The sequence below is a fragment of the Cyprinus carpio genome, chromosome B1 (assembly GCF_018340385.1).
Source record: "Cyprinus carpio isolate SPL01 chromosome B1, ASM1834038v1, whole genome shotgun sequence".
Lineage (NCBI taxonomy): Eukaryota > Metazoa > Chordata > Actinopteri > Cypriniformes > Cyprinidae > Cyprinus > Cyprinus carpio.
This window is the reverse complement of record NC_056597.1, coordinates 18318792-18329929: the sequence shown is the minus strand read 5'-3', so window position 1 is coordinate 18329929 and position 11138 is coordinate 18318792. Positions and strand designations below refer to the sequence as shown.

Below are 11138 nucleotides of genomic sequence, written 5' to 3'. Positions count from 1 at the left end.
TAAATGCAGCATTGGTAAGCAAAAGAGATTCCTTTCAAAAGCATCAAAAATCGTACTGACCTCAAACTTTCGAACAGTACATATGTTATGTATCTTTAATTAAAAAATACAGAAAAATTCAGACTTCAACACAGGGTTACTATAGTTAACTAAAACTAAAACGGTATTGTTTTTTTTTTTTTTTTTTTTTACTTTAAACTAAACATTGAACGAAATTTAAAAAACATCAAGGCAATATTTCTCATTTTCATTTATTTAAACTTTATATACTAAAATAACTAATTAAAAATCAAATAAAAACTAATAAAAACAAGATAGACATTCAAAAAAAACATTATTAAAACTTTAAATAATATTAAAATAAAAACAGAAAATCTAAACTTAAATACTAAAATAACTAAAATTACATTTTTAAAAATGTAGAAAATGACAAAAACAACATTACTAAAACGTGATCTAAAGTTAAAATGAAAACAAAAAATGTAAATGTAACAAAATATGTAAAAAAAAAAATGGTAATAGTATCTCAGTGATTCTAAAATAACACTGCCTCAAGCAGACAATGGTCAATAAAAGCTTTCTGAACAGATTTATTATAAGTATATATTTTTATACCCAGTTATATGTATTATACATTTTAATGACAATAAATTCTAATTTTTTTTTTACATTTATTATTTTTAGTTTTTAGGAGGCATTCAATAATTATAAAGGTGTGAACTTACGTAAGGAGTCAGGGGACTTAAACAATTATAACCACCCAGCAGTACAGCAATTAGATCAAGACTATCAACAGCACCTGTAAACAAGAACCATCTCTGGATATGTTTGATGTTAACATGCTCAACAGTTAACATGCTCAAGAACCTTAACTGGACTTAAACAAGATCCTAGTATAGTTCTAATACTGTATTTACAGGACATGTTAATGGGACATGTACTGGTTATTTCTTTCACATCTGCTGTTTTTATGAGGACACTTGTGTTGCAAATGCTAAATACACTTCAGGTAAGTTTACACACCTGGAGTTTTTTTTATTTTCAAATGAACAGATTTTAATTTCAGTGGATGTAAAATTAGCGAAAAGTACCTGTAATTATTTCCAATACAACTAACATAATTTATTGTACTAGTGACAGTAGTATGAACTAGACTGATTAGCTGAACAAAGTACTGAAACATCTGAAACATCAAAGTGATGTTTTGAACATCATTATAAGCTAATTATTTAAAATGAAACTAAAACAACGAGCAGAGAATGGCAATCAACATTTACTGTAACTCAAATAAGAAAAATGTCTCTATAATTGTACAAATGTTGAACTAGTTCTCTTCTCATTTCGAATTCTCCAATGGAATTGCTTCATTATCATTTCAGAGTGATTAGAGACTAGCGTTTGCTCTGCCGCTCTTGTTTGAAGTCTGACATCAAAAGATTAAACATAATCTCATTGATGACGGTTTATTCTCTCTCAAAGACGGCCGTGCTGTCTGAGAATGACTGTTTGTAATCAGCAGCAAAAATCACACTGGGGGTCAAAACAAATGAGACATTTTCATGAGTAAAGATCTGAAATAATGATATCCGCGACAAGACAGATAGTAGCTATAACACAGATTTACTTGGAGTCATTAGCTGCAATAGATTAATTCAGTTTTTATGGGACAGTTCGATTCTGGGTGATAATGGGCATCACAAAATTAAAAAGAAACTAAAACTTGCATAATTTACAAAATTATCTGGCTGAGTTAATTAACAAATTAATAGCTTTGCAAAACAAACTGATAACCGTAGTGCTGACTATGGGTATTTGACCATAATGTGATTTGATATTTATCTTTTCACAGTAATATGAGGAACAATTTACCACAGAAAAACATTTTCGCTCTTCTTCTATGCATTTACTGTCTTTGTTGAAGAAAATGCTATGAGATAGTCAGAAAGACTTATAGACAGAAATACTGAGATAGATAGATAGATAGATAGATAGATAGATAGATAGATAGATAGATAGATAGATAGATAGATAGATAGATAGATAGATAGATAGATAGATAGATAGATAGATAGATTTTCTGCTACACCTGACAGATTCTTAAGTCTCAGTCCAAGAAAGCGCATTAGAAGATTACAACTTCTGTTCAACAGGCTTCCTAAACCCAGCAGATTCAGAGGATTGGTCGGGACTTGATCTTTCTGTGGTAAAGCAGCAGTGTGCTATGATTTCCTAGGAATGCTTACAGGTTTATTGCACAAGCCATTAAGACTCAGTTTGAGGCTGGAGGACAGTGTAGAAAGTGTTAACAAAGGTTAAAGGTGGATAAACTGTGGAGCATAAACTTGGTAGTAATATTAGTTGCCATAGTACGATGATTAAAGATAACAGTTTGTTAAATGCACAAACAGAAAATTTCATTTATTAACTTAAATCATATGTGAAACATGGAAACCTTGCTACAACTTCTATGAGAATGCAAGCCATCCATTTTCATGGGCCGCTGACCCTACAGCACCAAATCCATTAACTGAAGCTGAGTTAGCATAATAAGCTCTACTCAGACTATTTAACACATTCAACTAACTGGTTTACGTTTCCAGGGCCCAACAAAGATTACTTAAGACAAGCATATAGATTCATAATGACTAGCATTAATGCCAAGGATGATACTATAATGAAAACAGTAAAAATATAGTTTTAGAAATCGTTCTAAATATAAAATGACAGCGGAATTATATCGTTGGAATCACTTTCAGAATTATTTTTTATTTTTTCCCCCAGCTAATGAACGGTAAAACAGTGTTTAAAGCGACAGATATCATTCAAGAGAACTTTATCATCTGTTGGTGTGGACGATATCGTTCTTGGTGTGAACGGTAGCCTACACTGAAAATAAATAAGCATTGAAACAATTTAGATAGGCTACACATGCATATTATTTATTTATGTTGATGGTTGTATGAGTAGCTATAACTTGAACGCATTAACTAATAGATCTAGGCTTAACTAATGGCTTCATTATAGAAGTCAGAGTAATCATAACCAACTAGCAAAAAATCCTAAAAGATTCCTGTTTGAATTAACTGGAACAAATCCTAACTGATCCTGATGGGATTTTTCTTCTTGTATAGCCTAGGATTTCAGCACAGCACAAAAACAAACGTAGATCTTTTAGAAGTTCTAAAACAGCATGGTTCCGATAAAAAATAATGATTATGACTCTAAGAATCAAAGTGTAGGATTCAGTTGATCCAGTGGGATCTCATCTGACTCAGAGAGGATTCTATGATCACAGAATCCTGTAAACACAGGATTTTATTAATTTTATTATGTGCTGTGTGTTGTAAGACTCAAATGTTTTGGACTCTAAAGTCTTTTAAATTTAGCATACTCTAAGTGACAGAGTGTTATTACTGGACAGGTGGGGTGTGGGGAGGAGTAGCTGGGTGTTCTCCGCCAGAGCAGCCTAACCCTGTCACCTTTCTTGGCAGGTGCGCGTGGAGACACGGAAAGACGTGCCATCAGCTTCTAGAGAACTATTAACACTTCGTTTGGGTTCGACAGGATACAATTTTTTGATTTATTTCTCCAACAATGCTCAAAACATGTGAATACTTCTGAACCTGAAAAATTTTGTGGAAAATAAGATTTCGCTGATGTGAAGAACAAAGTCCTGTGGAATAATTTGCATAATTTGCGATTTGCCGGAGTTTATGCAGTTCCTCAGGTAAAGTGAGTGTGATTCTGTCAAAGTATTTTCTAATTTCCTTTTGTGCCAGTTATTTAATTGCTTGTTTAATTCACAGGCATATTTATTTATTTATTGTTTGTCTGTTGTATTAGTTTCGGTCCTCAAATTTTATTTGATCAAGCTGAGCTCCAGTAGCCCCGATGTGATATAATAGTAGCCTATAACAATAATACGACGGTTCACTTTTTGTCTGTTTTCAGAGTAAAGTTTAGATGGGAAGCAGAGTTTGTCGGGGCCTCGGGGGTAAAAAGCGGGTTTTATAAAAGTCAAAGTGTCGGTGTTTTCTCTTGTGGAGATGTCTGATTTTGCCTGAAGGTCAATGCGCCTTTATGAAAATCAGATCGTCTACGTTTTCTCTGGTGTTTAGCAGTACTATAACGGTAGCAGTACTGCTCAAAACGGGCTTTCTCGCTTTAATTCAAGTGCAGAGGGGAAATGGAAAATCCGGAGTGGAGCTACAACTGAGTGATCACAGAACGCTTTGAGCAGGGAAGGAAAATCTATGTCGCCCCGTTCCACAAATGTACTTTATTATCCCAGACCGGCGTTTAGTCTCTCAGACTTGCGTAGAGACAAAACTTTTAACTTCTTTTGGAACTATTTTCGTTGGCAGAGGAGAAATATAGGCTACAAATTAGACCATTTAGGTCTAAAATGTAAGCCATATTAATTACTTATAATTACAACAGTTCAAAACTTATAATTACAAATTGCATGTCATTTTTTTTCTTTGTACATAGCCTATTATTTAATTTGGTATTTTTAATATTTTTATATCAAACTGTATATTGTCTAAAACAAATGTTTAAATGTATTTGTTCTTTGATTTGATTGTTTCAACGATTTCCTTGTTCTCTGTCCTAATTTTTTTGGGCAGCAAATGTTAACTTTGCTTTCTTGGAAAGTTATGGTTATGGATCCGCACAGGACAGTTAAACAGTCAGTCTGTCCAGCTTTGACATCTCAGGCAGATCTGTGATTAAGCTCAAAAGCCTTTTTCTGTTCACAACTAAACTGTAGAAAACTGTATTAGATTCTATGCAAGATCTAAAGGAATTTAGAATTTTGTTGGTTTTGTAAATTTTCATCTCTAAAAGACTTCTCTCAGGCTTCAAATTAAGACATGCTTGGGACTTTGAACTTACAGCAACTGTTTGGTCAGAGGCATTGTCAGAATTGCTACAGTGCAAACAAATATTCAGTGAGGTTGAAGCATGCTTCTCAAGTTCAAGCACTTGCAAGTTTGATCTTAGTATGTTCGGCTAAGGGAATCCCCAGTTATAGCACATTTACCTCCCTGTCTCAGTCAGAAATGTCCTGTGTCTTAAAACAGCTTATCTTCCTGGAAGACACCTCTGATTCCACGATGCATTTATGCCACAGTGTATATTTATAGAGCAGACACTTGCATCTATTTGGCATGGGTCCATTATCCTTCCATCCTTTCTTAAAATAGAACAAGGATTTATTTTTAATCTTTGTGAGACAAAAATGGTCAATGTGCAGCAGTGTGAAAACACACCACTTTAATACTGTTTATTTATAGATTTGAACATTGTGTCAGAATGGATAATAACCACTTTGCATGTGGAAGTATATTTGTCCACTAATGAAAGTGCATTTCAGTTTACAGGAGTGATTACCCAAAGGCTCCACATGTGATCTAATTGCAGTGAATGGCCTAACAGGAAATAAAATGGCTAAAATCTGCACAGAACAATCGTTCCCCTCACAAAGATCCGCCTTCACTCCTGAACCAGCTATTGAATGGATCGAGAGAGGGGAAAGGTCAGAGGAGATGCCACAAACATATGCCATCTGCTTTGAACAATTCTCACATTCAGTGCATGTCTGGTTACCATTTAATTCCAAATATTTAATTTGGTATATTTTTCTCATTTGCAGTGATCAGCCTCCCCGTGGACTAATGGGCAGGTGATTTAATCTTTTGCTTTGTTGGAAATTTGAGGATTGTTTGTGCATTAAAAGTTATTTTAATAAGTTTGTACCTTCACTTTCAGGATGTCCCATTTCATCCTGAGGTTTGGAGGAAGATCCACCAAATGTAAAGCTTCAGAATGCAGTGATTCAGTTATGATAACAGAGGAGTCTGAAGACGTGGCAGAGCAAATGGATGCATCACGTGACAACAGAGGACAGGACCAACTGTGCAGGAAGTGAGTGAAAATGCAAGCATTTACACATTGACAATTTATTGAAAGATGTACACATTGACAATTTATTGAAATGACAAAATATATTTTTTAAATCGGATAAAAAAATAATAATTTATGTTTTTTGTTGAGTATAATTTTGATACACAAGGCTTTTGTGACTCATATTATGATATAGTGAGAATATGAAACTTACACTTGAGAAGAAAAAAAATTAATTGTTCAGATGCCCAAACTGTGCAGAAGTGTGCAATTGCAAAAATATGAAGCTGCTGATATTTATTTAGTCAAAGATGAAATTCTGATAGCTTATTATATAAATAAATTAGATTTTTATAACAGTATAACATACTACTTAGATATAATGCATATAAGTATCAATTGTCACTCTAATGCAATGCACTACAGTGATGACAGAGATGTACAAATAAACATTTCTCATAAACGTGATGTATCATATTTGATACACACATTTTGACATGACTTTACTAAAAATTATGCATGGATAATCAAGTAAACCTAAGCTGCTTTAGTCCAGTAAATGTTTATCTTGAGATATTACACATGTACCACAACCTGAAAGGTGATGTTTTTAGAATTAAAGTAAAAGGCCTTTATATATATATATATGAGAGCAGGGGTTTTGAATCTTTTAGATGACACAGACCCCTAAATATTATTATCCTCATCCTAAATGCAAAAAGACAGCTGTATGATCCAGTTTATACTGTCAAAATTAATATTAGAAATATGTGGAAAATATTTAGTTTCTACTCACTGTAGTGCTGTAAAAATATCTATCTATGTGTCTATCTGTCTCTCTCTCTCTCTCTCTCTTTTTTTTTACATTTCTACACTTTTCTTTCTTTAAACTTTTACATGGACCCTTGGTATAGAGTAAAGCTTTTGTTCTTTTGGTTGGTCTGCAGGTGTGACCACATGAATGCACAATTTCTGCATTTCCATCAAACTAAATATGCAGAGGAAACACAATCAGCCCTAATGTAATGCCCTGTGATCTGTAGTGAGATTAAGTGTATTTCTCAAGACAACAACAGAGGATGTGCTGGCAGTGACCTTATAATCCCCTGCTGTCTGCCGCACACTCATTTCTTCATCCTGCTACTTACCTGCTTGAATTTAACACACTGAAAGTCCCATATTGTGCAGGCCCACAGAATAACAGCTCCACAGGAAAATACATAATTCACAAGTTCCTCTTTGTTCATTTACTAAATATTTAGGTTAATTTGATAATGCTTTCAGCTACCAGTAAGAATTTAGTACTGTCAGCTCCATTTAACACTGTTTAACACATTTGAATCCATTTAGCAGATCCATTTAAATCCAATTGTTAATCCAATATGCATTTCCTCCTAAATGTAGTGCAAAAAATCCCATATTTCATCTAGGCCTGATATTAAGCCAAAAGGGGCCATGCTTTTACATAATTGATTTTAGTATTTAGTATTATTTAGTATCTCTAATCAAATTACAGGAATAAAACAACCTCATTGTCTTTACAGTTTCAACAACAATGCAAATCACTGGCCTCTTGCAACACTGAATAGGAACAACTGCAACAATACAGATGAGTATGTGAGAAAGTTAAATATTATCAAATGTTATAGGTACATTCTGTGTTTTGCTACCTCCTAAATAACAAGTATCATTTTAATGCAGCAAAAAGGATGACAGGGAGATAAAAAAAGATGACAAGAAAGAAGAACCAAAAAAGGATGAGAAGAAAGAGGAGAAAAAAGAGGAGAAGAAAGACGAAAAGAAGGATGAGAAAAAAGATGAAAAGAAAGATGAGAAAAAAGATGAGAAAAAGAAGGAAGAGGAAAAACCGTGAGTATTTTTACTCAATCTAAATGCAATTAAATGTAGTTATGTGTTCAGTCCAGAACATAGTAAATTTGTGTACTTTTTTTATTTTATTTTAGAAAACACGTTTGGATTATGGATCCAGCAACAGATATGTACTATCACTGGTTGACCATTGTAGCAATACCTGTGTTCTACAACCTAATGATGCTTGTTACCAGGTACATTTATATATTAGATTTTTTTACATTTAAATGTAAAATAATATATTTTATCCATTATACTGTATGCTAATTATTACAATATATTAATGCTTTGGAGATATTTTAATGTTATAATATTAGTATTAAACCAATTATGAATTAATTAGCAATTATATTTAAATATTAATTCTAAATATTACTTACTATTTAAAATAATAAGGACATTACAGCTAATTATCAAACTAACAAGAAAATTATATGCAGAAATATAAAAAATAAATGATCTGGTGTTATTGATTGGTGACAGTGCTTTTAACTTTTTTATTTTTTTTAAACAGAGCATGTTTTAATGAGCTGCAAGATGATTACACCATCTTATGGATAGTTTTGGACTATTCATCTGATGTCATCTACTATGCTGACACATTTGTGAGATCAAGAACTGGTGAGATTATTAGTCACTGTTTGTGTTCTCTTAGTCATATTTAACTATAAGTAAATGTACTACACTCCCTCTAAAGCAGTGGTTCTCAACCAGGGGGGCTCAGCAAATTTCCAAGGGGTGATTTAAAAGAATTTCAATTAATAAATCATGAATTTTATATTAAACAGTTTCTAAATTAAAATGTTACAGTTAATTTATAAAATCAAGATGTAAATTCTTTTTATATTAGCTATTGCTTTTATTGAAGAACGTACATTACTAGAATACAATACTTCTGAAATCACTGCTATTCAGGGAAAAAAATAGTTTTAAACACTGTACATGACAGTGAAATTGTTTTGACAGGTTTCTTGGAGCAAGGCTTGCTAGTGAGAGAATCTAAGAAGCTTTGGGAACGCTACAAAAAGTCGCCGCAATTTAGATTTGATGTGGTCTCCATGATACCAACAGACATATTAATGTTAAAAGTGGGTTACAACAATCCCGAACTTAGATTCAACCGGCTTTTCAAAATGGCTCGTCTTTTTGAGTTCTTTGACCGCACTGAAACCAGAACCAATTTCCCCAACATCTTCCGAATCAGCAATCTCGTCCTGTACATCCTTATCATCATCCACTGGAACGGCTGCATCTTTTTCGCCATCTCAAAAACAATCGGTTTTGGCTCAGACACTTGGGTTTACCCCAACATCAGTGACCCAGAGTTCGGCCGCCTTGCCAGGAAATACATCTACTGCTTGTACTGGTCCACTCTCACGCTCACCACCATTGGAGAAACGCCACCGCCTGTCCGAGACGTTGAGTATTTATTTGTCGTTTCTGATTTTCTCATCGGTGTGCTCATTTTTGCCACCATCGTTGGTAACGTCGGTGCCATGATTTCCAACATGAATGCGTCCCGCGCGGATTTCCAGGCCAAGATTGACTCCATCAAGCAGTACATGCAGTTCCGAAAGGTCACCAAAGATTTGGAAGCCCGTGTCGTGAAGTGGTTCGACTACCTTTGGACCGAACAGAAGACCTGCGATGAAAAGGAAGTGCTCAAGAACCTCCCAGACAAGCTCAAGGCGGAGATCGCCATCAATGTGCATCTGGAAACCCTTCGGAAGGTGCGTATCTTTCAGGACTGCGAAGCGGGTCTTCTTGTTGAGCTCGTCCTTAAACTTCAACCACAGGTTTTTAGTCCAGGCGACTACATTTGCAAAAAGGGAGACATTGGGCGGGAGATGTACATTATTAAAGAAGGCAAACTAGCTGTGGTGGCAGATGATGGTGTCACGCAGTTTGTGGTGCTCAGCGATGGTGCTTACTTCGGTGAGATCAGCATCCTCGGCATCAAAGGAAGTAAAGCTGGTAACCGCAGGACTGCTAACATACGTAGCGTGGGATACTCCGATCTGTTCGCACTCTCAAAAGATGACCTAATGGAGGCGTTAACCGAGTACCCAGAAGCCAAAAAGGCACTAGAGGAGAAAGGTAGGGCTATTCTGATGAAAGACAATCTCATTGACGAGGTTGCAGCCAATGCTGGTGCAGACGCGAAGGATCTGGAGGAAAAGGTCACTGTAATGGAGACCAATCTAGATGTGATGCAAACCAAATTTGCTCGTCTTATGGCAGATTGGACATCCAGCCAGAACAAGATCAAACAGAGGATCGCCAACATGGAGGCCCGAGTGAAGACTCTTAGGCAGGAGGATTTGTCCGAGGTCGTGGAGGATAAGAAAGACAAATAGTTCTATGTCAAAATAGACTGACTTCGCACTATGTCTCAGGATTACTGATTCCACATTTACCCATATAGAGGAATCTGGCATCATTTGAGAGGAATTGCTTGATCTCAAAGTAGTACAGCACAGCAGCAACATGTACTATTTATAGATGATTCAGTCAGAGACTTGGCATTTCACAAGACCTAAATCTAATTTGTGAAGGCATGTAAACAATGACAGATCAGACAGTTTCAGCCTCACTAATGCAGGGTTGTCTTGAAGTAATTTCGGACAACAATGCACCAAGAACATCCTTCTGTTTTGGGGCATTTTGGTTTCTGTTGCTGTCACTATTAAGTATTGCAGTGTCTGAATTTCAGGTAGTGTGATTCCTAAACTGAATTTTAGGAAGGTTATTGTGCAGCTATACTCTCTGTGAGATGTCATTCTGCAAGTAAATAAACACAATATCCTTCAGCTTTGTCTGCAATATCAAAAATCAATATTATCTGCAATATCAAAGCTTTGCTTTCATTAAGCGAGCATGAATACCAAAGCAGAACATCTTGTAATGTGATAAAATTAAGGGTTTATCTTTAAGTTTATTTTTAAAATGAGAATAAAATGGAAGGCCCCCGGTTCTTGTATGTATATTTTATTTTCATTCAGCTAATGAAAAATTGTATATGTGCTGGATTAAATAAAAAATATTTTAGAAGTTTTCCTAACATTGTGTCCACTGTGGAATGATTTGCGGGGAAAAAGATCTACAAGTCATCCATGCTGCGCAGTTGTTGTGGGCAAGATCCTGTTCAGACTTGCCCCTAATGTGACAATCAATGACTTCAGTATGGCTTCTCCATGGGGGCCAGTAGCCTAACAATTAGACCTACCAAGCATTAAAAGGTAGTTAAGGAGCTGTGTTGGAAATGCAAACGTTGCAGGTTTGACTCCTGAGAGGAACACAGAGAGACTGACGTAACAAGAAATGAGGTATCAGCATCTATGTATAGTTTCACATCTACA

General features: G+C 35.1%; 1 protein-coding gene across 2 annotated transcripts; it reads left to right on the top strand.

Moving 5' to 3' along the window:
• Window positions 1–3459: 3459 nt before the first annotated feature.
• LOC109086081 (cyclic nucleotide-gated channel cone photoreceptor subunit alpha) lies at window positions 3460–10395 on the top strand. 2 transcript variants are annotated; one of them, XM_042716859.1, is made up of 9 exons: window positions 3460–3727; window positions 5378–5539; window positions 5657–5686; window positions 5773–5928; window positions 7452–7520; window positions 7609–7776; window positions 7872–7973; window positions 8294–8400; window positions 8746–10395. In XM_042716859.1, exons 2-9 carry the CDS (start codon window positions 5448–5450, stop codon window positions 10134–10136), a joined length of 2115 nt encoding a protein of 704 aa, XP_042572793.1. In that variant the 5' UTR covers window positions 3460–3727; window positions 5378–5447; the 3' UTR covers window positions 10137–10395. The 2 variants fall into 2 exon arrangements, with proteins under 2 accessions (XP_042572793.1, XP_042572794.1); XM_042716860.1 differs by having other exon boundaries at window positions 3460–3732.
• Window positions 10396–11138: the final 743 nt, after the last annotated feature.

Bases quoted from the DNA above. Each gene is read 5' to 3' on its own strand.
- LOC109086081 (XM_042716859.1), top strand. From the start codon at position 5,448: ATGGCTAAAATCTGCACAGAACAATCGTTCCCCTCACAAAGATCCGCC. The intron at 5,929-7,451 runs GTGAGTGAAAAT...TTGTCTTTACAG, and splicing joins CAGGACCAACTGTGCAGGAA to TTTCAACAACAATGCAAATC. The intron at 7,974-8,293 runs GTACATTTATAT...TTTTTTAAACAG, and splicing joins CTAATGATGCTTGTTACCAG to AGCATGTTTTAATGAGCTGC.